This window comes from Fringilla coelebs (assembly GCF_963513975.1).
Source record: "Fringilla coelebs genome assembly, chromosome: 9".
Lineage (NCBI taxonomy): Eukaryota > Metazoa > Chordata > Aves > Passeriformes > Fringillidae > Fringilla > Fringilla coelebs.
Genome location: NC_140067.1, coordinates 18,160,031 through 18,187,802, shown reverse-complemented (window position 1 = coordinate 18,187,802; position 27,772 = coordinate 18,160,031). Strand labels below are relative to the sequence as shown.

The window sequence follows — 27,772 nt, the reverse complement described above, 5'->3', positions numbered from 1 at the left end:
GATCCAAAATATGGCTTTCAGCCAGACAAAGCCTTTTAAGTATAAGCCAGTATTGATCAAGAAACCTCTTACTTTAGGATATTATGGGAACTTGCATCAGCACACTCAGGGACTCTTGCTGCAATTGCTTGTTGGGTTGCCCAAAAATAAGGCTCTGCCAGAATATGTCTGCGCCATTATCTGCAGGCAGATGAGGAAATAAGTGCTTTGCTTCTGCTCCCCGCTTAGTCTTTCAGCTCCTCATCTGATGATGAAAGGCCTCCACAGGCATTGCTTCAGGTGAGAGCCTGGTGGTTCTCTGTGGGGAGAGCCAGCAGAGCAGACTCTGCCCCCCACTGCCCAAGTCATATTTACCAGCTTTGCTGCCACTGGTGAACCTCCCAGCCTTTCAAGCTGAGCTCAATTATGAGTCTGACAAATTTTTAGAAAAAAACGGACGACTTTAAAATCTTTTTCTCCTAATTGTTGTATTATGGAAGTTTATGTTGTGATTACCTACGGTGCTGTTTCTCACAGAGAGAGCAGGTTATGTAAAATGTATCTTCCCTAACGGTGAAGCCATTTGCAGTAGAAATGTATAAAACAAAAGGAGCTAGGATTATTAAAGTGCATTTTAAATACTTTAATCTTTGGGGGGTTTATACGTACTGTATGCTAAATTTGCTTTGAGCATGGAGTTTAAAGTTTCAGATGCACAGGCAGTAAATGTGGCTATTAAGAAAACCATGTATTTCATGCTAACTCCTTGGCTGTGGCAGTTTTAGTGCATTCACTGCTGGCAGTGGACATCAAGCCAGGAAAATCCAACTCCTGATGCAAAAGGATTTAAAAAAAAAATCCAGGCACTGCCAAAAATACATAATTCTTTTTTTGTACTGTGCAGTTTGTTTTACTTAGGGAAACGGCCTGGTCATACCCTGCAGCATGCATTCATTATAGTGATCTTTGACTGGCAGATGCAGAGTAATAAGATGCATATTTTAGTGCTTATTATAATACCCTGTCCAAAAACAACTTGACAAATTTGTGATTTCGACAGTATCTCATTTTGCTGGCTGCAGTGCTCTGTGATTGCCTGGTCCACGTGGCTTCCAGATTATGCATACCACCAATACTGCTCATTAAAATGGCCACAGTTCACCAGTTTCGGTAGCTTGGAACGAACTTGGAATGAATTATTATACAACAAAGAGGCTGCTGTCATGCAGAACAAAAGACAAGCAAAAGAGAGCTTCGGCTTAATGAGGCTAAGTGAGTGTCTCCCCTGCATCACCAGCTACTTGATGGCCTTTGAGCATGGATTTTTTTTCTCCACAGGCCAAAACCTTTGGTCTATTATTTTGTGTTTATGCACCTTGAGGCTAATATACATTTTAATATGCTGCACATGGAGAAAAAAATCAGCCATTAGATTAGAACATGTGCACTCCCTGTTAAGTTAATGACAGCCGAACATAGAGATAAATTTAGGTTTTCATATTTAATTATAGCACAGTGCAGTACGTTTAGCAAGGATAAATTGCACTATTATTATGCTTCATTTTTTTTGACATCTTTTCATATTAACCATGCACACTTACCCCCACTTCCTCCCCAGTGTCACACATAATGTGTCTGTGCATCATCCTTCTCTAACACCATTAATTTTTTATTCTGTACAGTTGTATATGTATTGTTGTATTTGTTACTTAGGGTTAGCTTGCTGGCTGGATAAAACCATTCAAACAGCCCTTGTGTTGGGTGATCTACATAGGCAATAGAGACAGAAAAGACATAAAAAGAACTGGCTTGTGTGGCCAGAAATGGTTCCTCATTCTGCTCCCAGAGAAGGGTTCCCAGCCCTTCTTCCCCGGGTGCTTTCAGTGTGGTGTATACTGTCTGACTGCAGAGGAGTAGGCCCTTTCTCAAGGGACTGAATAGGAAAAACCAGAGAAATAGTGTGTGGAAGGTTAAATGAGTTCTAAAGCGGATTGCAGTTGGATAATATTAATATGGATGATGGTGATCTTAATATAAAATGTCTCTGCAACCGCACAAGAACTAAACCAGACCTAATGTTTTAGGTAGTATGTGGCATTTGTTGGGATTTTGTACATGTGTTATGTGTGTTTGTCAAAGCTGTTTCTCCAAGAATGGCATCAGGAATTAGGCCAGACATCACCCTTAGAGAAGACAACATGAAATTAAACATGGAGGCAAGTTGGCATACAATTCAGTCTTTGAATGTTCTCATCAAGTTTAATGTGAATATTTGATGGTTTCTGGGCTGCCATGGATTTGATGGTGATGCTGGACTGGTTTTATTACCTGAGAATGCTTTAAGATTTGCTTTCAGCTCTGGTCTGAGCTATTCATGTAGCTGTAGTTTGTGAAATATATGTTTGCATGCTTCACAAAATTAAGGAAATACTGCTATTTTCCAAAGTGGATTAGAGCAGGTAATAACTCACAGGAAGAAGATTTTCCTCCTCCTGCTGTGTGTATAAGCAAGCAGAAGATATTATGCTACAGGCTTATTCCTAGATTATTCCTTATTGGATAGTTGTTTCATGACAAAAGACACTGTGGCTTGATGACCAGAGGGTCATGACAGGAATAATAATCACCATATGAAAGGGTGTCTGGATCTGGGTGATAAAACATTCCTCATCACAATCAGTCAGCACTTGCTGGTGCAAGAATTTTCCTCAATGGCAGAGATCAGCTTTTTCATATTAATTGAGAGCCAGTCGGTCTCTTTTTCTCTCCCTCTCCTCCCTCTTTCTCCAACCTTCAGCTCTTTATCAGCTTTTCCTGCTAAAGAGTATTTTTTTGGTCAGGTGAAGACAGATTTTGGGGATGTTTAGGATGCTGCAGTATTTGTGGGGTTGGTATTAGTTGCAGAGCCTTACTCTTTGTGTCCTCACTGAGTAAAGCCCAGGTCAGTAATGATTGATAGCTAATTGTCTGCAGTTCAAGCACTAGAAAATGGGTTGGCAATTAATTTATGTGTGCAAAACTCTTCTCCCTGATTTTGTAAGTGCAGATTTTGATGCAAATTGCATTCATGAAAGCAAGGTTGTGGCTTTCAAAATGTAAGCAATAATTACTAGTCTGAGAACCTGATGATACGAAATTCTTCCTCTAGAATCTACCCCTAGTGAGAGAAGACATTTATTAACAACATTGTGTATTTCTAAGCAGTACTTCTAACCATCTTTTAGTTCATTAAGCCCTGGTAAAATGCTTGGTATTACATGAGGGGTAGTCTCATGCTGTACCCTACAGACATCCTGATGGCTTAGAAATATCTGTGCATTCAGAAAAGCCCCTTATGTATCTATAGGTAGCTATTATTAGTGAAACCTGCTTTTATTTATGTCTCCCCATGTTGTTTATGGTACTAGTCACAGACACACATACTGATGTGCAAGAAAAGACTTGGACTTTTACGCTCTGAAAGAATCATTATCCCTTTAAGGTTCTCATCTAAGAAAGCTGTTTACTTGGATACTCTGTGGGCCACAGTGTCCATGCAAGTGCAAAATTAAGTAGGTGGTATTGGTCATAGACAGCAGACTTAGAATTAATTTTCAGCCTGTTTTCCGAGAACTCTTTAATTTTTATGCTAGTTTTGAGAGGAAGTTTGCAATAACAGCTTTTAATTTTCTTAGGAACAGATTTGGCCCATAAAATAGCCTCAAGTGTAGTGGCATGTACATATGTATGAGAAGCATAGAGGAGTTATTTATGGGGAGAGGCTAAAAAAGCTAAATGTCCTAAAGTGTCCTGTAAACATAAGAGGTGGAGAACTCAGTGATGTACAAATATTTGACGTTTTCAATCACTGAAGAAAGGGGGATTTTCTGATGTAGAGTGAAAACTCAACTGAGACTGATGAGTTAAATTAGGATGGGTGGGGAAAAGTGTTCAGGGAAAGTAGGAGAAAAATTATCCTGATTGGAAGAAAAGTGTTTTTGTAGAAATTATGGTGGTTTCCTGCTGTGCTGCTGAGATTAAAGGTGGGGGGTGGGGGACTTGTAAAGCTTGAAAGCATAGAGTCTAAAGGAAGTTTTGGATTTCCAGGACTATGTGCTGGTCTTGCAGACTTCTCCTGTCTGCACAAGCTAGACCCTGGCCCTTTCCAACATTATAGCTGTAAAATAGGAGCTACCCATGAAAGCAACTGGATCCTTATAAGGTGTTCAGACTGTACTTCCTGAGTTTTTTATGGACAAGTGGACTAGAAATGTCTTTCTGTTCCGTTGTCCACGAGTCACACGTTGGCAGAGGACAACTGTCCCCAGTACTTGAATGGAGCTGGTGGCACACCATTTCTATATGGAGAGGTTGAGAAAAGAGATTTCTGTACTCTGCTGACCTGTTCATGCTGAACAAAACTCATTAAGGCCCAAGAACTGTGTTAGGGTTGTTCCAGGGGAAAATTACAGCCAGCCTGTAATCTGTTGCTCCACACTGGGGCCCTGTAATAGTTTGAAGTGGCCTGGCAAGAATTTTATTGATTTCTTGGGATCTCATTCAGGCTGATTGAACTTGTGTGCTCTGATGGTGGATGTTTAAGAACACCTACCCTAGCTGTTATTAAGAAGGTGGGTTTAATCCTCACGCAGGTAAGACCTTGTTTGCCCTTCATTCAACTCAGCAGACAAGTTTTAATGAAATAGCTCCTTTTATATTTTATGCCATGACTGCGTTTTTGATTTCCACACTTGTAACTATCCAGTGTAAGTAAGTCAGTATATAACCCATCTATTGGTCAGGATATGTCACACTATATATCTGTTCTTTCATTAATCATTTTGTGTCTTTCTGGTTGGACTGCCTGGAATAATTAATACATTCCTTTCTATTACTATGTTGTATTTTTTCCAAGTTGATGATTTATTTACATAAAAGCCATAAAATACCTTGTTTTATATATTATGTGTGGATTCATGTGAAATGCAGACACATATCACTGAAATACAGGGGTATTTTTTTAAATCCACCAGGACAGTCTTGCAGTTGAGTTTAAAGTAGTTTAAGTCTAGAACCTATAAACTATAATTGTATTTATTTATATTAACTATCATTAGCATAGAGCATTTTATCCTAAATGCTAATCATTACTTAATATTTTCTGAATATTTACTAGTACTATTACTGCAACTAATAATAATATTAAATGTATGCCAAAAGGCATATTTTCCAACTGCAAGCCAAAAGTCTAATCTAGTCTCTCCAGCAGTTTTTCCTTGCCTTTACTGAGCCTTCTTTCAAACGCTGAGCACTTCTGACATTTTGAAATGTCATTTCAAAATTTTCCATTTGTAAATTGACAACCAGAAGACTTATTGTAAACACAGAAAGCTCTATAAGCACAAACATATCTATATTTTCCCTTTTACTAAAAATGTATCACCAAACTGTAAACAGCTTGTATACCATTTCCATTAGGAAAAAATGAAGCTTCTAAAGCTACCAATTAAAATAGGAGCAACCCAAAATCCTTTGATGACTGTAGCATGAGTGTGCCATTTCGTAATCACCATTTCCTAAGGAGCACTGAAAGGAGCACGGCCTCAGGGCTGTTTTGGTTGGTGCAGAACAGGGCTAATAAATGCCTCACACTTCAGAGCTCCCTCTCTTTCTTCACAACAAAGTCATCATCTTTCATTTGATAGACTGCAGCCATTTTCTTATCAATTCTGTCATAGCTTGGTTTTGACCTTCAGTTCCTGGTCTGTGGGTGGGCTCTTGTGCCTGCTGCTGGATTTTGGACTTATTTACCAGGATAAAGCAGATGGAGGAAAAACGGTATTTACATTTTTCCACAGGAGACCTAATTTATTTCTCCATTGTTTATCACTGAGTTATTTTTGTCTACATAGTGTGAATAGTTTGCAAAGGTATTTATAAAAACATTTCACTGATCAATGTGCAGTCTGAAAAGCTTGAAAGTCTGCCTCTCTGTCTCCATTTAAAAAAACAGTTCCTCTCCATCCAGACTGTGTCTTTAGTTGCCCAGTTCCTAAATGGCAGTTTGGACAGGATGCCTCTGGTTTTGACCACCATTTTGAGTATTGGCTCATAATTCAGCACACACTGGGAATATAATTTTTAGTTCAGAATCGAGCATTTATTGAGATGTACTTAGGTGAAATCTTAACATAGTCTGTTGTAAACTCTAGCTCTCCAAATACCATCCCCAGCTCATCCACAGGGAAAGGGCTCAATGTAAAGTGTCAGACTGGGTGAGCTGCTGTCCAGCACAAGGGGTGCAGTCCCCAGCCATAAGCATTAGCCAGGATATGCACACAGCTGCTGTGACAGGGACCTTGCCACTACACAACTTGCTTTCAGTTTCGAGCAGAGAGAGGTTGTACAGTGTTATGAGTCCAGTACAGGACAATTCCATAAAGCAATTGCAGTGAAAACTTGGAGACTCAAGAATTGCATGGGTAGTGGTGGATGCATCAAAATCTGAGCTCATAACCAGTGTCCCTGCCTCAGTCCTGTAAGAGTACTTTAATTTTCTTCCTGTCTTGCAGCTCATAAACGTGCTTCTTTTGAGACCACACCCCAAATGCTGTTGGAAAAGGGCTGTAAAGTTTTAAAGATATATTTGAGGGCATTATCCAAGTATAATAAAGTAAAAAAAAAAAAATGCAAAGAAATTGAAGTTATTGAAAAACTGAATTCAAATTTTAGGCTAGGTATTGTTTTATTGCATATGGGTTTCTACTTGGCTTCTACAGTCATGAAGGAATAGAAAGTTTTTGGAGTTAAGAAAATTAAGAATTTTGATTTTAATGTAACAATTGACTTCAATGTACTTCTAAACATTTGCTTGAAGAAATGATTTTAGTATATTGCTGAAGACTATTCTTAGCTCAGTCAGTAAAAAACTCAGTTCGGACATTCACCTATTGAAAATGTTTTACTTGATTTTAGGGAGATATTTCTAGATCAGAGATGAAATTGTTTTCTCATACAAATTGAAATGTTAAGTAATTAAGCAGCATTAAAGTGAAGGTAGTAGTAAAATAATGCTGGTGAGCAAATTGCGGATACTTTATTTAATCTGAAATCAGTAACACCCCAAAATGTGTCTGCCTTCTCTGAAAACCTGGCAGAGGAAACAACACAATTGTCCTCAGTAGCACTGCTGTCTTTGTATAATTTACCAAATGGTCATCTTGAAGGCAAAGGAGGAGAGTGGGAAAGTCTGCTGCCTGGATGAGTACCAAAGCTTACCCACATTCTCACAGACGGGAATTTCTGAAATGTACAGTTCTCATTCTAATTCGTGGGGATTTTTCCCCTCCAAAATCAGCTGGAGTTTGAGACACTTGAGTTTTTCCCATGATCTTTCACTTTCTAAGAAATAGATGCAAAGAAGGTCAAAATATTCCCAGGTTTTCTCTGCCACAATAGCTCCACGGTGGCTGTTCCTGGCCCTCCATGCCCCACTTGCCACCCTGTGCCCATCTAGGGGATGCTCTGCAGCATAAATTCTGCCCCAAGCCATGGACCCTGCAGTGGGGAGACCCAATAACCCTCATGGCCAGGTCATGGCCACTGTGTGTGACCTGTGCCATGAAACAGGCAGGAGAACCGTGAAAGTTTTATGTTGTAGTGTTTACTTGGGCTCAAGTTCTTGAGGCATTTTTAAAAGATAATATATGGCTTAGTGATCGGCACTGGAAGCAAGCTGTGAGTTGTGAAGTGAGCTCAGCCAGAAAGTTCAACTTTGTTTGTGCCCCAGATGGCTTTATATGCATAAGAACAGGAAGACTTTTTAAAGGCCATTGGAAATTTTTCCCTGTGATCTATTATAGCTGATGTATCTTAAATTATTCTTCAGCCCTTATCACAGCAATCAGGAACTTCAAATAAAGGTTGAAACGTGCTGTGCTTTGTCTTGCTACAGGAGCATGTTCTTCTCTCCAGCTTGAAAAAAATAGAAAATCTTTTAAGGCATACTAAAATACAGCGTGAAACTCAGTGTCTGTATCTAGCCTTCATGGGGGATGCTTGAAAGGAGTTAGATTATTTTCCAGGGGGAACTTATGGCAGGGTGTTTGTGTATAAATTAACAGCAATGAAAGTGGTAAATTACAATTGTGACATCAATTTCATTCTTAGTTCTGCTTTGCATTTCTATAGAAGGATTTATTATTACTGTGATTTACCTTCTACTAAGAGGTAAAAGAATGGAGAGCATGAGGTAGCAGCAGTTGTAATTATCTTCTGGAAATCTTCAGCTTGTTTAAAATGCTGCAGCATGTCTGCTCAGAGACTCAAGTTGGTGTGAGCGCACCAGGCCATCCTCCCTCCATTTTTTAGGCTGGGTTTCCAGCATTTTCCAACAGAGCAGTTCAGCTGCAAGGTTCAGCACTCACTGAAGGAAAGATCTATCTTCCATCTCAGGTGAAGCACTGACCTCCATTTTTATTTTTTTTTTCATTTTCTCCCTGGCTCCCTGCATGTACTGGCGATGAGGAGTGGCGGTGATGGTGGTGTGCAAGTCCCAGATGAGCCATCCAGGCCCAGAACAGCAAGCAGTGCTTGGCTTATTTCCTCAGCACTGTCAGGAAAAAGATCCTTTGTACCTTCTGTGCTGAAATCCCAGGGAAGGCTACACTCCATGACTCCCTGCATTCCCTCCCTGGCTTGCTGGATTTTCAGCAATACACTTTTGTAACAGGGCTGTGTAAGGTGGCTGGATTGGTTATGGGGCATGCACACAGCCATGGGACAAGCTCTCACAGGACCTCAGACTCAGATAGTGCCCTTGCCCTGACAGTAGAAGGCATTTTTCCAGCTTTACCTTCTCTCTGCAAAAGTGTATCTATGTTGCTACTTGCTTTTGTTTTTACAGGAAGGAAATAATCATTAAAATCTTAACCAAAACCGAGCAGCCTGATCCATACCCAAAGAACGAGAATGAGAGAGCAGGTGAGACGTGCAAGTTGGTGGAGTTCATCAGTTAAGAGAGACTGCTGGGATATTTTGGTGATGAAGGTGGCATGAAACCTTTGCCAGGGAAGGCAACAATATGAAACAAGTTGTCCATTTTATCTGCTTTCTTTTGTCCTCTGGAACAGAAACAGAGACACTTAGAAGCAGGCTAAAGGAGCCCAATTAAATACTGAAAGGAAATGAAAATGAGTTCACAGTTCTGTTCCTGAGACTCATTCCGTGAATATTCAGTTTGTATTATTATCAGAAAAATGTAAGACATTATAATTCTCAAGGTGTTTCTCATTCTTGAAGAGGGAAACTAGGTGCCTAGGCTGGTGTTTAAATATGATCCATACTCCCAGTAGTGTCATTGGGACCTGCCAAGTATTTGACATAGATCAGTTTCATTGTTGCAGAACATGAGTCAGTGGATCCCTCAAATCTACCCATTGCAGTTGGGGAAATGTTTAAAGACTTTAAATCAAAGTTTTCTTAAGGGATAAACAATTTATATACTACAGAAGCTGGAAGCAATTGTCAACAGTAATTTTTTTAAGCTGTTATTTCACTTAGGAGTATTAAATCAAAATATTATGATTTTATGATCTGTCCATACTGGTGTCAGTATGAGAATCTCTGATATCAGTAAAGTGTCAAAAGGAAAACTCTATAGCATCCCGAGATTGCTTTGCTTCCTAATTAAGAATACAACGGCATTTTAAAAAGTGTGAAAGGAACCCTGTGTGGCGTAAAGTAGCCATAGAATGGACAAACCATTTTTTCCTGGTGTAGGAATTTTCTTTAAGACTAGGCTGAAGATACAGCTCATTCTTTTTCTCATGCTAGAACATTGTTCATTTTCTTGGTTTTTTTAAGCTGAAAGAAAAAAGAGATAAAAAAGAGGTGTTCTTAAATGTTAAACAATGCAGGGATAAATAATGCCATACCATGGCATACCTTTTATGGTTAGCATTAAGCTTTGTCTCTCTAGTTCCAGGGAGTCCCTTATGACAGAGAATAGCATTTTTTGAAACTAGTTGGATGTTACAGTGTTTTACTTCATTCTGCCTGGGCACTGACATCAGAAGTGATTAGATTCCTATAGGCACCTAACTTCAGAAAGGAGAGAAATGTCTGTACTTCCAAATTAAATGTACCCAGGAATATTCCTAGGTGCTCAGGCCAGCTGGCACCAAGCAGCCTGTGCTGATGATCAGAAGCTGTTAGTCTCCAAAGCAGGTTGGCTGCAGGCAGGCTGCCTGCTGGGAATGGCTCCTGGAGCATGCTGACTTCCAAAGACTCTCCAGGAATTGCCTGGGACACTGATAGTCAGCACAGGCCAAAAGCAGGCAAAAAATGCTGTAACGCTTTGTTAGGATAGATGAAAACATCCTTGTGCCCAGGAACATTCCCAGACACTGATTTACTACTGTGGGTATAGAGAGGATCTTGCAAAAGACTCTGAAGGGAAAAAAAAAAAAAAGACAAGTAATGGCAGTATGTGACTGGGCATGAAAGATGGACAGATGGACAAGAAATGAGCTCTATTAGATGTTAGTGAAAATTGCACTCAGAAAAAAGCTCTAACAGCCTGAGGCTTCAAAACCAAGAAAAGCAGTCAGAATTTTTAGAACATCTCCAGAAATGTCTAAGATATAATAGCATGTAATGTAATGATATAAATGTGTGACTAATACACATATTTTTGTACGGTGTGACTAGTATATATGGGTTATCCAATGCAGGGCTCCTGGGCATGAGCTGAAGCCACCAGTGGAGTAGAGACAAGCCTTTAACTGCCCAGAAAAGGTTTGCATAGACTTGGAAAAATTTTGTGCAAACACAAATGCATTAGCACAAAGCAGAGAAGAGAAATCTGGTAATTGTCTCACATACGGGATTTTTTTGCATTGGCAAGATTGTTTTGCCAAAGCTTGCTTGCAGTAGCAAAAAGGAAAAATTTACCACATCAGGAAAATAAACTGACTCAGAAAATGCAACTTTTCTCATCTCTGGCTTTGATGCACTACACAAGAGCAAAAAGAAACTTCCAGTATCGTTTGCAGAAGCATGAACTTTAAACTAAGAGCAGCAGGACTAAAGCAGAGAAGAGTTTGAATGCCAGCTGGATAGTTAAAACATCAGTAAATACTAGACAACAGAGACTTTGTTGGCATTTTCTGGGAGGCTAAAACTGCTGACAATAATGTACAGCATAGAAACAATCAAAAATTTACATGATAGAAACAATCAAAATACCACCAGGACAATGTTGATTACAAAAAAAAGCTGAACAAATTTAAATACCAAAAAGTATAGATAACTCACAAATACTCTGCTTTTAACTAAATGAAGTGCATGAATGAAAGAAGCATGTGACAAAACTGGGACAAGCAATTCATAAAAGTTACAGACAAAAAGTCAGAAAACTTAGCTGAACTAGGTAGCACTCTGTAAGAGCCCCTGTAGCAAAGTATTTACATGGTGTTTGAAAGGTCTGGGAAGTCTTCCAGGCAAAGAAAAGCTGGAAATGGACCCAGCGATGCAGTCAGGAGGGCACTTGATTGATAGAATGTCCTCAGCACTCAGAGAAAAAGCATTAAGGCAAGTGAAAGTAAGGAGAGCATGTCTCATTGCTGAGGTTTTCCAGAGCCACAGGTCAGATGGGCAGCCAGCCAGCTGTAGAGAAGGTGGGAAGCTGTACATATGCATAGTCTTTTAGCAATTTAACAAGGCATTACACAGACCTGCGGGTGGTAATGTGCTTTCCAGCTTAAAAAAGACTTTTCAGTTTCTGATGCAATAATAATATATTTGCAAATGTATTAGATGTAAGAATTACAGACTTAACTACCTCCATGTCTTTTGAGCATCTCTTGGTGTGGATACCAGTGGAAGAAAATGCAATTTGATACCAAAACTGTGGTTGAAGAATGCCAGCAGTATCAGCAAGAAGAACTGATGGAGCTGGGATCACTGCCATAGCTGTATAGGTGCAGAAACAGAACAGCAAAAGCTGTAGCTGATCATGATTGCATTCTCATCTATCTGCTTGAAATGACCAAGGCAATAAATCTAAAATGAAATAAAATGAGATGAAATTGCATTTGACTCCTGGAGCACTGGGATAATTGCTGACCTCCTAAAGGCTATTATCTAGCTCCTAAAAAGTAAAAACCATGCAGGATAGACCCACCTCTGAAAATGTCAGTTTGAAGATTAGTGGGATTCATAAACCATCTCACAATACCTTTCCACACTTTTCAGATCTGTACAGTCTCCTGAGGTGGTTACTAAACAAAAGCATGCTATGAATACATCTGCTGTGATTTGCTGGAGTCTTTGCCTGCACACAGGAGCTGTACAAAACACCCCACGGTGCAGCGCTGCAGCGTGTGAGTGCCGAGGCCCTTCCATTGCAGGAGGCACACCCAGGCACAGCCCCTCCAAGGAGCCTTGGACATCACCAGCAGGGTGGGAGCATCCAGCTCACACACACTGAGTCACGTGGGCAAGTGAAAGCGTCAGTCCTTATGTCCTAAGGGCAGGAAAGGGTGTGAGTACCAAGTGGCCATCAGTTATTGGAGAGGATTTTATAAAGCCAGAACTAGCACCCCCTCAGCATCTGGAAGGGAGTGAGATGTACACCCCTGAGTTCTTACCCAGGCTGCTGTACACAAAATCAGTTCAACTGAACAGTTGCTGCAGGTGGTGCAGTGAGGATGCACCACCCCGCAAGTCCCCTACCAAACTGCATTTGGAGCCTGGACTCGTTCATTCATACAAATGACCTGGGAACAAAAATCTCCTCCACTTCTCATCACTGCTACCACTGCAGCAAATGGCAGTTTGCTCTGCCTTGTTGGAGTGCTCTGCACCAGAAGGACTGCGTATTTGGGAACAGACTTAGGCTCGTGCATGTTCTCTGGAGTCAAGAAATGGCCCAGCCTTCCCAAGAAGAAGCAGCAATTCTCTCCTGTGGGTGCCCCGCCTTTGTAAGCTGCTCAGACTGAAGCTCTCCTAGGAACTTTATCCATTGAAACACACAGCACCTCTAAAAAATATGGAGAAAAAGAGTCAGGCAGACAGATGACATGGATTATCTATAATAACATAAATTATGTCATCTGTGACCTTTAGAGCAGCACTGCTGTTGTAGACAGCATTAATGTAGAGAAGCTGCACGAAGTAGAAAATTTTGTTTCTGTCTTAATGGTCAAAATGGCCACAGATGATTTGTTTTTGAGCTGTAGATTGAATCACTATAAATACCTGGCATAATTTTAACAAGTTGAATTATGTGAGGATTTTTTTTTTTTTTCACAATTTAAATGAGGATGAGATTTTTAAATATGGAAGATTTTTGAGTAGCCATGCTCTGTAGGGCTTGCAGGATCACTCCCATGTGAAGAGGTTATCCTGTGGTTGTTATCAGGAACTGAGTGCAGAATGGCTGGAAACAAGGCAGTCTATTCAAGCAGCACAAAAGGTGTGTCTCCTGTGTGCTCTGTCTCACTTTTCATGGGAGCTGTGCAGCTCCAGGGATGAAGTCAGGTGTGCACACCCACGAAGGGTGGGTTGGCTGTGGGCAGCCAGGGGGACACGGTCCTGCCTCCCCCAGGCACTGCACGGGGCTCAGCCTCAGCCAGTGCAAACCCCTGCGCCGCAGCCGCACGGAGAAGCTTTGCAGGGTCAGCACAGGAGTGCCTTGGCATTTGTAGGGTTTCCTGTGCCATGTCACCCCTCTGAGCTGCAGAATAGCCACAATGAGTACACAGTGCAAAGGGCTAGGGAAAGGTTATGTATCTCCTTTGTTTATCTGCAAGGAGCACGTGAGCAGTGAAAAAGGGAATGGTCTGTTCAAGCAATATGTGATTGTGGTTCTACTTAATAGCAGAGGCCAAGCTGAATGCATATACTTGTGAGCCTAACTGTGCATACAAATCAGTGAAGTCTTGCAGTACCCAGATGATCAGAACTCATTTTAAAGCTATTACAGTAATTTAAAACAAGATAGTTTTTTAAAGTACAGTGATGGATGCCTGTAATCTGTATTTCTAATGATTTGCATGTTGGATTTTTAAAAATCAAATTCTTCTCTGATTGACTTGAGTGAAAATCTAATCAAATTAGCATTTTAGAATATATGACCATTGTAATGCCATATTCAGAATATAATGATACTTTAGATACTTTAGCTGTTATAAAGACAGATAAATATGCAAGAGAGGCACTGTGGGGGAACTTGGACTCTAATGAGGACTCTTCTGGTTTTACACATTTGGCTTTTATATAGTGTCTGTTACTTTAGTACTTACATATTGGTGTCTCCTCACTATTTGATGGTGATATAAGAAGCAGTTATATCAGTTTAGTCAAGCTCTCTTTTGTAATGTATTATTTATATTTGATTCATAAGTTTGATGTAATATTAATTTTAAAGTGTTTAGCAATTACTTATTTCATTTCAGATCTGTTTAAAATTTTTAATAGCTTGAAATTATAAAAATTATTATCACTTTCCTTTACTGCACCATTCCAATTTTTTCATCTAGCTATATTCTTTTTTTTTAGTGTCATATGTTATGTGTTGCTTTGTCACATTTTCAAAACTGCTTAAAGGCCTTAATCAAACCAGAATATCCGAAGTCTTCATAGGAGATTATTCAGCATTGTCTCATCCTTCCTCTCACCAACTGAAGTGGGAGGTTTGACTATTGAGGGTAGAAGTACTTGCTATTAATGCTAGAACTGTTTGTATTATGACTCTTAGCATGAGATTTAGTGAGTTTAGGATATTGAGGTGATGATGAAAGGCATTGTGTTACTGAATATGAAGACTAAAAGGCAGCAGTGGGCTCCTTGGTCATAACTGCAAGAGTTGGCTAGAGCTCTTTTGTCTGCACTGAATACTTTACATTTAAATTAGGATTGTGAGAAGTAGAGATGGAAGGATTACATGTGTGAGAGATGAATGAGGGAAAGTATTGTAGTGTGCAGGAGGAGGATAAGTGTTGTAGTTCATCTGCCATAAGAGATGGATTACAATGAATCTGAAGTGGAAGAAGGCTTAGATAGGAATTATTAGCAGTGATTTGCATTTAAGTAATCTATTAGTTCAATAATATATGTATAGTTATGCAGTGTGTAGTCTACTAGGGAAAAGTGGAGTTTATTTCTAGATATATTTAAATTATATGCTGTTTACAGTATAGACATTTGGTAATAAGTCTGGAGCTTCCATGCAAAAAAAAAAAAAAGATCAAAACAAAAAGACAGGATAAACAAAAATCAAAACAAAACAAAAATCTGCAAAGGATCCAGCAGATGGGAAAAGTGTAGGCTCTTACCTCTTTTGGAAGGTTTGATTGCTAGCAGAAAGTACTTGACAGGCAAATTTGCAGCTGAAACACATACAGCAGTGGTGGAAATGCACTTTCTTTGCACACAGGGGAAGCAGTAGTTATTTTACTGAATGTACTGAAAGCCTTGTAGAGTGGCTTTCAGAATCTCAATTTCTTCCAGAGTCTGGAAGAGGAGGTTGCTGGTTGCCCTCTCTCTGCAGTCTCCCATTCCCCCGAGAGCATGAATCTGGTGGGCAATACTGACTGGACTGGGAATGTTTGCTATGGCCCTGGTGCACACATAAGCTATTGATAACTACTGCAGGGTCTGGAGCTGTATTTTCACCAGGGGATGCTGGATTGGAAGTGGAAAAGCTAAGGCGGATGCAGATATTGCTCTTTTCATCTCCTCGTGGCCACAGGGATAAATTGGTGGGATCTGTGGTAAAATGTTGAGTTGCGCAAGGAGATTCAAATGGGTCATTTAGGCACCTTAAATGCAGCTTCCCTGGCTCTCAGAATTCTCAGACAGGGCTATGCTGCTCCTGGTACCTGACCCAGCAGATGTAGCACAACTGGAATTAGCAAACTCAACTTAATGCTCACCTTGCTGGGTCAGCAGTATCTGTGACTCAGTGGCCAGTTGGTAACCACTGGCAGCAAGGATATCCATGCTTTCTCACAGTTGTAAGACAAAATTCTTCCATTTTAATAGTCTAGCTGGCATCTCTGAGGCTTCTTTGAAAGGGCCTAGAAAATACACAGTTCTAGGACTGCTGGAGTCAATCCCATCAGTACACGTAGCCACACAAGAGAATGGTTAAATCCAAACAAACATGATTTTAGCAATGGTCTCAACAGCTCAGTTACCAGCCAGCTTGGAGAAGGTGGCTAAAAGTAGCTACCAAAGGCATTTTCCATGTGATCATGTGGTTTAAAGCATTCATATAAGAAATGCATAAAGTGAATGTATAGATATATGTATAAATGCTATATAGATACACATGAAAATGTGAATACTACACTGACAGTAAAAGTAAAAATCTTGCTTGAAAAAAGTTTTTTCCAACGCTAAGGCTCAACTGATACTGATTCCTGTTTCATAAACACATTTGAATACAGTTATATTTGCTTGCCTGACAGATATTTGTTAATAGCCATTCTGCTGACATCTTCTTTATGCTGCTGCTTAGCTGACAGAATTTCATCTGCATAAATGGGTGGTAAGTCCTTTCCTCACGTGTCCAACAAACTGGAGACAAAGTGCCTGCCAATGTTTTAATTTCTTTTCCATGTTCTGGTTAGAGAGTGAGAAGAATGCTTTCACTCCACAGTGTCATGAATATGGTAATCTATGGAAATCACAGAAAGCAGGTACTTAAGTTAAGCACATACTGTACTACAGGAATCCCTGATGAATTCAAGTCTCTTCTGTTTAGAGAAGATGTTGTTGTCTATTAAGTGACAGACTGCCAGATGTTCATGAAGTAGCACACTAATGTGTATCAGTATCTTCTTTTCTTTACCCCAGAAGGTAACATTTTCTTTATCATCTATGTCATCCTGGCTTTTGATTGTAAATGTCTAAGCTTGCTTCAAATATTAACTGCTTTTTGTTTTATTGATGAATATTTCATTCCTTCAGTACATTTGTAGAATGTAAGTTGTTGCTGCACTATAGTAAGCCTATAACCCTCAAATCTTTTCCCTCACTTGGTGTATACAAACCAAACATTTGAGTTAGAACATGAAGAATAATTGGTTTCTGATTTGGAGCTAGACAAGAAAATTGTTGCAGATAGAAAAATTACAAAAGGAGAAATAATTTTTATTTTAAATAATATTTTTACCTACACATTCAAGCATGGCACTGTTATCTCATGGTGAGGTCACTGCAATGTGTTTTCCTAGAAGACACATTATTGTTCCATTTAGACTCAGAGTTATTGAAGGGCTGGGGGTTAGCTTACCCACTTTAAATAATCATGGTTTAAAGAGCAGGCAGAATAGTTGAGTAACTTAATGCAATGGTATATACACATGCTGTGGGCAGCAGAGGTTACAGAACAAGTATATGGGCAGTAATTGCAGATTACTGAGACAGGGCCGTTTACCAAGCAAATAAAAGTTCCAAGAAAAAAAATGAAAACAACTGAAAGGCAGAGTTCATTTTTTTCTGAATAATTGTTGTGTTCTGTCCTTTATTTTGATGGCATTCCCACATCATTAAAGGCGCTGATGCCAGAAATGTATCAGCTCTAAGAATGATACAGAGCCATGGGAGCCCTTTAACACAAGGAACAAAGTCCTTGTGGCTTCTTGCTAATGCAACCACAGCAGCTCCAGGGGCTGCAGCAACTGCTGTTGGCCCAGGAAGCTCTCTATCCAGTGGAAACTGATAGAGTGAAGTGTCCCATCCTCTGCATGACTTCTGCCCAGGTGCTGTGGGGAGGATCTTGCAGGATTCCCTGCTGGAGCTGTTGACATGAACCCTAGTGCCAGCTCTGACCACGGCAGTGTATGGGACAGACACTGAGAAAAGCAACTATGTAAGAGGATTTAGCTTTGAATGCCTAAAAGAATAAGAATGTCTAACAGGGTAAGAATTTGCAGCCTCACTTTCTCCATTGCCACACATAGTTTTCATTAGTTAAGCAGTTTACCCGTGGGGAAAGCTTGTGCAAAATATTCTCTGCATGTATCTATGAATATAAAAATGTGTGTTATTTGCCACCTTCAGAGGAACAGAATTCAGCTGTTGTTATTGTTGGGGTTTGGGGTTTTTTTTATTTTCGCAGAAGGAACACAAGCTACCTTGACATCGTGACAAGATTTTGTTGCTGTTACTGGTGCTGCTTTTGTTACTGGGACTTTGTGTTTTCTTTCTCTCTGGAAATGTTGGAGTCATGTTTCATTGTATTCTCTGATAACAAGGAAGAAAGCAGATACAGGAAACTTTACAGTAATCTTTCAGTTGTTATCATTGTTGTAACGCTGCAAGAGGATGGAGGCAGACCACTGCTTAGAAACTGTAGCGTAGTAGTAAAGCATGTACTGCAAGTGTTACATATACATGCAGTCTGTAATAAGGATTTAATTATATGCAGCCATTTTGAGCACATCAGACTTTAGAAAGAATAAATAAGTATTCAGAATCAAGTAGGGGAGGGGGGGGGAAGATTAAAATTGAAACTCCTTTTTGTTGAAAACTTTATACACCCCAAATAGAAGTTTTCCACAAACAAATGGAGGTTAAGCATTACCAAAACCTTTGTACTGCAGACATATGAAATTACCTATACAAACCTGATTTAAATTCTTGTAGCTCCTGGGCAGGGCAACTGTCTACCTCACCTAAATGTTAATGTTTCCCTTATCTGATTGCCTTTCCATACCGTGCTCCCACCTTCAGAGATTCACCTGTTTTACTCTTCTCAAAGCTATTAATTCATGTCTGCAATCTTCACACCTTTTACTGTGTCTGAGGTAGTCACTTGGCTGTGAAGCCTCACCAAGTGTTTCCTCTTAGATTTTACCTGCCTTGCTGTTTGTCTCCCCAGTTCTCTGAAGCCAGAGAGAAACCTTCCCAGATGTAGTCCCACCAAGGCAGGAAAGGGGTGAAGCCCAGTTCTTATGCTCATTTACAGAAGAAAGTGGCATTTGGGGAGGGAGGATAGTAAACCAGCCTCAGATCAGCTGTCCTTCATAGGAAAGGAGTGGTCAGCATGGATTTATGGAGGGGAAGTGCCTGGTTTAGTAGATTAGAAGGCAGTAGGTGTTACCTTTAGCAAGGCTTTCAGCACTGCCTCCCACAGACAAACTGGTGGAACCTGCTGTAGCTGATGCTGCTCTGAGCAGGGAGTTGGACTGGATGACCTCAAGGTATCTTTTCCAATCTCAACCACTCTGATTCTGCCAAGGTCATCGATCACCTTTTTCTTTCCAATCATTAAGAAAATCTGTATTTTCTCCTCCTTTTTTCTGTTCTCTGAGGAAAAGCTGTTAAGACATTTCAGAAAAAGATCTATTCAGAAAAACAAGACATAGAGGAGTCACCTCTTGTTTGATTTCTAAAACACACTAGTGCTTGCCTCTATGTGGCAAAGTTTTGCTGTGACAATTATCCATCTGTTTGCATAGCTATTAAATATGTGGACCTGTGTTTGGTGCATCTCTGTTGCAACCAATAGAGAATATTTCAGCAGTGCAATTTGTACTCTCTTTAATCAGTTCAGTTTGTCAGATTTTTTTCAGTCTTTATTCTTGTTCTCACCTGCTTTTGCTATGTGCAAGTAGAGGCTTCCACAATTCAAAAGCATAAAGTACATGAAATAAGACAATTTGGCTTCAGTTTCATTTCCAGATTCATCAGAGACATTGTGTCACTTAAAATTGTGTTGACATGCTGAAAGTGCAAAGGAGGTATTGGAGAATGAACACATTCTCAGACCTTAGTCTAGAGACAAGACTCAAGTATAAAAGGAATGAGATAATTACATTAAATGTGAGAAATTCACACATGAAGAAACAGTATTTTTTAAATATGTTGCCTCATCATTAAATGATACTGCTACCCAAAATGTTCATTAGCCAGTGATCCCTAGAACTACTTATGTAAATACTTCCTTTCCTTTGTGATCACTTTCCCCTTATAACCTTTTAGTTCAAATTACTGTGTTCCAGTGTCCTTTTTGCTGCCATCTCATTAGCATACACTTCAGATCCACTGAGTACTGTAGGGGCCTATTGCTTATTTTTGGTTTATGATGACACTTAAGTGTGCATGGTGAGCTGACCCTGGCTGGATGTTAAGTACCCACCAAAGCTGCTCTATCACCCCTCTCCTCAACTGGACAGGGGACAGAAAATATAATAAAAGGCTTCTGGGCCATGGCAATCAGATTGGTTCATCATGATTTTCCTCTGATGAATCCATGCTGACTAGTCCTGATGACCTTCTTGTTTTCCCCTTGCCTAGAGATGGCGTCCATGATCAGCCATTCCATCATTTTTCCAGGTCTGAGGTGAGGCTGATCAGCTGGTTGTTCCCTGTGTGCTCCTTGTCCTTTTTGAAGACTGGTGTGACATTTGCTTTCCCCCAGTTCTCAGACATCTCTCCTGACTGCCATGACCTCTGAAGGATGATCGAGCAGTGGTCTCTGGCCATTCCTCAGTACTTGTGGGTGCATCCCATCAGAGTCCATGGACTTGTGGATGTCAAAATTTGACTAAATGGTCTCTAACCCAATCCTCTTTTACTGAGGAGAAGTCTCTCTTTCTCCAGACCTTCTCCCCGCTTTCCTGGGCCAAGAATTCCTGAGGGCTGGATTTGGAACCAAAGACTGCAAAGAAAGTGTTCAGTATCTCAGCCTCCTCTGCAACCCCTTGCAAGGTTCCTTTTTCCATTCAGTAGCAGCCCCACATTTTCCCTCATATTCCTTTTGCTAGTGAGGTATTCATGCTGTCCCAGAGGCACTCCCACCATTTCTGATGGGCTCAGCAGGTCCCTCTTGGAGCCAGCTGCCCTTGGCTCAGTGGGACACAGGAGAAGCCTCTCCCTGGAGCCCACCACTACCAAAACCTTGCCATGCAGACCCAATGCACTGTGCCAGCTGAAATCTGTGTCTTCTAACAGTAGATGGCATCCAGCCCCTTAGGAGCAGACAGGTCCCAAATAAGCAACCCAAAGAGACATACATGGATTTTCCCAGAGTAAGGATCAGATCAGTTTCCAAGTTAGAAATGAAGTCTGGGTCATCTGATGCCTCTTGCACTGCCCCTTTCACCAGCCTGTTCTGCTGCTTAGGCTGCTTGCTGGTGTGCCCATAAAAACTGCAGCAATGTGAAGTGGAGGATTCTCTCTACTTTAAGCCATTAGGAAACAAGCACCTTCTTTAGTTCATAATATGCTCAATTACCTTTAGATTGATCTGTGAATAAATTATAATCAAAACAGACTTACTCACCTTAAAGCTCTCTGGCTTAAGGTTTCATTGTTGATTCATTAAGTTGTCAGTTCTCTATTGGCAGGGTAATGCCTTTTTATATCTGTATAGAGACAGGTTTAGTGGAAGATACTGTTATCTTTAAATGAGCAGGATTTAGGATTTTGGTAAGAATAAATTCATCAATGATGAATCCCTGGAGAAAGTACTGAAACAAAAATCACAATGTTGCTGAAGATTTATACAGTTCATCAGTTACAAGGCAGCTTTTGGAAGCAGAGGTGGGGGGAGGATTTGGATTTTTGTTTTCTTTCTGTAAATTACTTCAGCAAAATATTTCAAGCTTAAAGTTTTGTGATAATGCAATTATAAAGAATGAAATAATTCCACTTAATGTATTATTTAGACTCCATTCTTGATGTTAGAACACAGAAACACATTGAATTATGTCTATATAGAGACAGATGGATGCAAATAATGCAGCTATAGACATCACTGATACAGATATATAAGTAGACAAAAATTATCTAATTACCCTGTTTGTTGCAATCTTCTAAGCACTTGCTATGCTCCACATATTCATATTAATTGTTTTTTCTAGGCAGATGTTGGTCTGACAAAGATACCAGTGTATGGAGAGTTTAGTGACACTGGAATATCTGGAAATTTAAAAAATAAAAGTACTGTATAAAGATTACAAAAGCAAAAAGAATTAAACACACCAGGCTCTGTGCTTGTGCTTTCATTAGGAATTTTGTTGTTAAATCCCCCATGTGCTTAGGAAGTTGTCCCCTACAATGATTAGAGGCAATTTCATTTTAAAATCTCTTCAATATCCATCTCTTCTGCAGTTATTTCAACAGTTTTCCACCTTTGCTATATCCAGTAACACACTTCATTAAAATATTTTTTGCCATTTCATATGGCCTTTGACTGCAAAATGTTTGAAACCGCAGCTCTGAACAATAAGCAGTCTCCTCACCATTCCATATGTCGGAGCATTACTCATAAGGGGAACCATCAATAAGTCCTTCCTAAGCTCCTGAGGCTACATTTTCATGTATTATTTATTGCCATAGAAAGGATTGCTGCTTTTCAGTGTTGTTTAATGAAATTTGGCCTGGCTGCTTGTGAACTACCAGACCCCCAACACAAAATAACCAGGCCGTTTGTATGGGCACTCAGTCACCTTCTGTGAAGTCACTGGAAGCACACTGTGTATGTGCCCAAGCCTGGACCAAGACCTACATGTTTCCTTAATTATTTTAAATTTCATGTAGCCAAATTCTTGATTGCAAAGCAGCAGTGCACAGCAAATATGAAGGTTGGAGGACAGTTTTATAGATTAATCATAATTTATTTTTAAAAGATGTGGATCATATGGTTTAATTTAACTGCATGCATGTCATTACAAAATATCTGAATTATGGAAATGAAGGCATTGCACACTTCTCAAAATGCCCACCCCACTGTACATTCCAGCTAGCAGCTGTGTTAGATCTAAATAGATAAACATCTAAATACTTCCATTTCACAACTATGAAAATTAATTAACCTTTGTAATTCACTTGTCACCTATTCACAAAAATAGATTCTTTTTCCACACTTTTCTTTAGATCACCTATTAAATTTCAATATTCTTAGTGTTTCTGTCTGTAGAAATTGAGAGATTTGGCATATATTAAGAGAACAGAAAAGTAAAGGATTTATTCTGCAAAGATTTGGCTGTTGTTCCCAAAGATGATCTTCAATCAGTCAAGCCATGAAGAACTGTCTCCTCTCTCTACTACTTCAGTTAAAACCTCAGCAAAATTAGCTTTGCTACCTACTCTCAAAGTCAGCAATTCAATTCCTGGCCAGACAGGAAAGAATCCAAAAGCGCTTTGTCATCAGGTTTCCTGCCCTCTCAAACCAAAATTGTTGGCATCAGCACATAAATTATGGAGCGGAAATAGTTCCTCAATGACACAGCTACCACTTATTCATAGCCAAAAATATATTTCTAATTGATTCAGCCTAGCAGACATACAAGAACACTTTTAATCAAAATTTGTAATTCGTAGAATTCTGCAAAAAGTTTTAGGTTTTCTAGAAGTCATATAGAGAATTGAGTTTAAGTGTGTGTGCTTTAGAGTGTATTGACTAGATTGGAATTAGACAAATTCTTCCTTCTACTTATTTTGCTGTTTAAAATAATTCTACTTTTGCTACCTTATTTGACTTCAGTTTGTGAGGCCGCCACCTCACTGTTGTTTGCTGGAATTCTCAAAGCCTGATTTTAAGATGTCCTAGGGCATTTAATGTCCAGCAACTGCACAGAAGGGAAAGTTTGATGCCTGCAAGGAAGCCTTGAACATGACATGCAGGAGCAAAGTTCCCACTGAACAGACAAAATAAGAGCCAGCTGCCAGCGGGCAAACTCAGGCTACCCCTGCATCTGGAACCTGCAGCACCCCCCTCCTGCCTTGCTGCTGCCCAGACTGTGGCTGTGACCCAGAGCAGGGCTCAGCCCCAGCCTGCGGGAGGCACCTCTGCAGAGCTCCTGGGCACGGCGAGGCTGGAGCTGACCTGCTGTTCATAATGTGTGCTGAGATCACAAACCACATCTTGGAAGCAGGGCAGCGTTTCAAGGATGTTACCCTCTGGCTGTATGCTCAGAGTACCCAAAACCCAGCAGCCAGGGAAGGTTCTGTTTGTCATAGCAAGGAGCCTGAGGTGCCAGGGTTGGCTATTGTGACTGACAGAGATCATTGAGGAATTTTTCTCCTAAGGATTAGCAGAAGAGCAGGGTAACCTCTTCTGGATTTACTTCGTTTTAAAAAATAATAATTTTTAAATTTTTAAATAATCTAGGGTTTAAAATTCACATTGAAATTCCCTCTTAAAAAATTGATAAGCACAGCAGTACTGTATCTTGTTCGATATGCTCTTTGAGGTTGTATTATTAGCGTGAATTAATGCCAGCAGCTGCTCAGGCTATGTATCCCCTGTTACTACCTGCTGCTTTCTGCAGTACTGCTGTAGTTTCTGAACAGCCTTGAGTTAGGTGGATAAAATACTTCTGCAGAATAAGGAACTAGTTTCAGGGACGGAAGGGCATGGTCTATTGCATCAAGCAAAAGTCCATTTTTCTACTGTTTTTCTCTCACCTAAATCTGTGATCCTGGCACACTACAGTTGTCCGTGTCTCTTCCAGGTAAGCAAAAGGATTTTTTTTTTGTTCAGGAAGATGAGTGTTTTAGGAAATCTGATCCAGCTCTTTCATGTTCTTGGGTAAGACATGAGTTTTGCAATTCAGTGAAATCTTCCTCTGGAGTTTGCTTAATTGGGTTCAAGGACTAAATGTTCCAGAAAAGATTGCAAGTGGGACATAGAGGAAAATTAGGAGATTATAATGTGTTTCAGTTCATTTGGTGTTTGTTAGCCTTACTTTGACAGGTTAAAACAGCCTTCTGTTATCACACTGCCAAATACATGCTTGTAACCTTTAAAAGTATGTATTGATTTATTCAGATATTGATACAAATAATCTTAAATACTGGTGGAACTCTTCTAAGTAAACTGATAATTTTATGATACCTTTCCACATAGTATAAAATGAAACAAAAATAAAGTTAGCATTTGAATTATTTAACATGATACATTTTTATATATAAGCAAGTATGCAATGGGGAAATAATAGACTGTTGGATGCTGACCTGCAATTCAGCTATTTTTCTGCTGTGAGATATTAATATTTTAATATTCAGTATATATTTCCAAGTCAGATCCCAATGTTCATATTTGATTTTTATTCACTTCTCACTCTGGCACAGGCTTACTGATTTCAATTTCAGCTTCCTGAATAAGAAGCAAGTTGCAGTCAACATGGACTCGAGATCTCACCCTTGGGATCAGACTCATCTTTCTACTATACCCACTTACTACTAATCATAATCATGCTTACTGATTTTTGTTTCAGAAACTGCCCAGTTTTGGGCCTTACCTGGAGCAACGCAAAAAGATAATAGCTGAGAACAAGATAAAACTGAAGGCGCAGAACATGGCTGCTGAGCTTCCTGAGAAAAAACACTTTGTTCCAAAGAAACCCATTCCAGCAATCAAGGTAACAAAAATACATGCATAAGAAGTGATAGGCAGTTGACATGCACAGTCATTTCTAGCAGTTTGAGGTGGTTATTACTGCTTTTAAGCTTGTTAGAGGGCATCAAAGACAACTCTTTATGCAGACTTTCTAGCTTTTAACCAAAATCGATGGGAAATGATTTGTGATGTACGTGTACAGGTATTTCCCTAATGTCATTTTTCAGAATGAAGATATTCAGGCAGTGGAACAGTAGTTGCAGATCAAGCAGGAGTGATGCCTTGAAGAACAAAGCAGAGCTGTTCAGAATTTCTTTCAGCTTGAGTGCTACAGTATGAGCTGTTTTGCATGATACCTTTTGATTACATGCACTGTGCTAAATGCCTCCATCCCTCATGTAGGATCGATGGCCAGGGCTGGCGTTCAGTACATGTAAAAGCTGTGTCATAGGTTTAGAGATTGAACTTTTAAAGCTGGAGAATGTTTGTCTAAGTAGCTGATCCACCATCTACAAAGAGTAAATGTCAAGGTAAAAATAAAACCTGTGACCCCTATCTGCTGCATAATCCATACATTGAAGCTTTTCCCTTCCCTTCCCTTAGGTAGTCAATAAATATCAATAAAATGAAACAGCATGAGCTAATTACTCTAGGTGTTCACTTTAGAGTTTACTTAAACTTCAAGTCTGAATAGGAAAAATATTTTTTTAATCAGGATTCTCATGGAAACCATTTATAAAGCAGTATGAAAATTATGTCTGTTGACCTTGTTGACTGTCTTCTTCATATATGGGACAATATCAGATATTTACATGAGCAGACGTGTAAGAATTCTTGAAAAAATAAGGCCAAGCATAAAAGAGAGCATGAGCTGTGGCTCAGAAAACCACATAATTCCCAGGAGAGTGTTGCAGTTTACTGATACACCCAGTATTCCAAGCTAACTGGTAGGATGACAGAACCAGACAAGGAGAAATTTTGAATTGTCTTCCTACTTAATTTAATTAGTTTGCCATTTCTGTAACCTCTCTCAGGTTTCTGGATTGCTTATTTTGGTTTATGTCAGTTTATGTCACACTTTTGAAAACCCCTCCTGTCTCTTGTGCTGAGGTTCTCTTACACACATATATATATATATATACAAAAAGTTCCAAACAACAGCAATCTACTCTTTTTTCCTCACTATGATGAGCATTTTCAAAGCCTGTTTGACCTCAGAGGTTTCATGGTTCTGTTCTCCTTGCAGGGAGAGTATTGATGTAGGGAAAAAGAGAAAGAAGAAGCAACAGCCAATAACTGCATTTTCAATGAGATGGCTTGCTTCTGCAAACAGCAGAAAACCAAAAAACTGATAACTATCCAAAAGCAAGTAAACTGAATGAAGGGAAAAGTTTAGCAAAAGGGAAAAACAGACATGAAGACTAGAAAAAAAAAAAAAAACAACATTAAAAAATTGAGTTCAATAATTTATTATGCCTAACTCCAAGTAAAAAAGCAAAAAAAGATCCAAGAAGTAGGAGATAGATTAAAAAGAAGAAAAGAAAGCCCATTGCAGGGGAAGAGGAAAATTAATTCCCCCAAACGCAAATGTTTGTTTACACAGATATTGAATTCTTCTGAGTGGTGTCTGAGGAGCTTCTCAGCCAGAGAAATCAGGGTATGGTCTGCCTCACCCTGAAGCTCTTCCAAGAAGACAGGCATTGCCAAAGCTGTCTGTCAGTCTGGCCATTCTTTGGAAGGGAGTGTGCTCACCGTAATGACAAAGCCAGCAGCAGAGGTGTTGCACTGGGTTTGCATGGCAGCTTTGACAGAGCTGGGGCTGCAGGGGTGCCTTCTGTGAGGAGCTGCTGGAAGCTCCCAGGGCCTGGCAGAGCCACTGGCAGCCAGCTGCAGGACAGGGTTCTCATGGAAGCCAGCTTGGCCACTGGACAAGGCCAACCCCATCAGCAGCAGCGCCAGTGCCTCTGGGATAACGCCTTTTAAAAGGGGGGGAAACCAGCAAGTTCAATCCCAGGGAGGAGTGAGAATATGGCTCTTCAGGGATCTGCTGAATAGAGGACCAGGAAATAAAGCCCTGGAAGGAAGAGAGCCCAAGCTAGCTGGTAGTATCGAAGGATCACCTCTTCCAAGCTCAGGAGTGATGCACCCCAACAAAGAGGAAGGCAGGGAAAAATTCCCAGGGGCCTGCAGAGATGTACAGTAGCTCCTGGACAAACTCAGACACGACAAAGATGATCAAACAGCAGGAGCACTTCCCTATGTAGACAGAGAGACTTTTGGTTGTTCAGCCTGAAAAAGAGAATGCTCTGGGGGCATTCTAGACCCCATTCCTGTCTAAAGGAGAGATAGGTGCTCTTGAAAGAGCTATGACTTCAGTCTGGTTGGGCTTTTGGGAGGTTGCTACAAATTTCTTGATGCCTCCCCAAAATTTCCTCATCTGTCTAATTGGCTGTT

The 27,772-nt window shown here is 40.0% G+C and overlaps 1 protein-coding gene across 2 annotated transcripts in view; it reads left to right on the top strand.

Moving 5' to 3' along the window:
- DPYD (dihydropyrimidine dehydrogenase) overlaps window positions 1-27,772 on the top strand; it is a 335,424-nt gene that overhangs the window by 296,203 nt on the left and 11,449 nt on the right. For both annotated transcript variants that reach the window (XM_084211421.1, XM_084211420.1), the window contains one exon: window positions 25,197-25,340. In XM_084211421.1, the coding sequence (XP_084067547.1) occupies window positions 25,197-25,340 (144 nt within the window). The remainder of the gene's footprint in view (window positions 1-25,196; window positions 25,341-27,772) is intronic.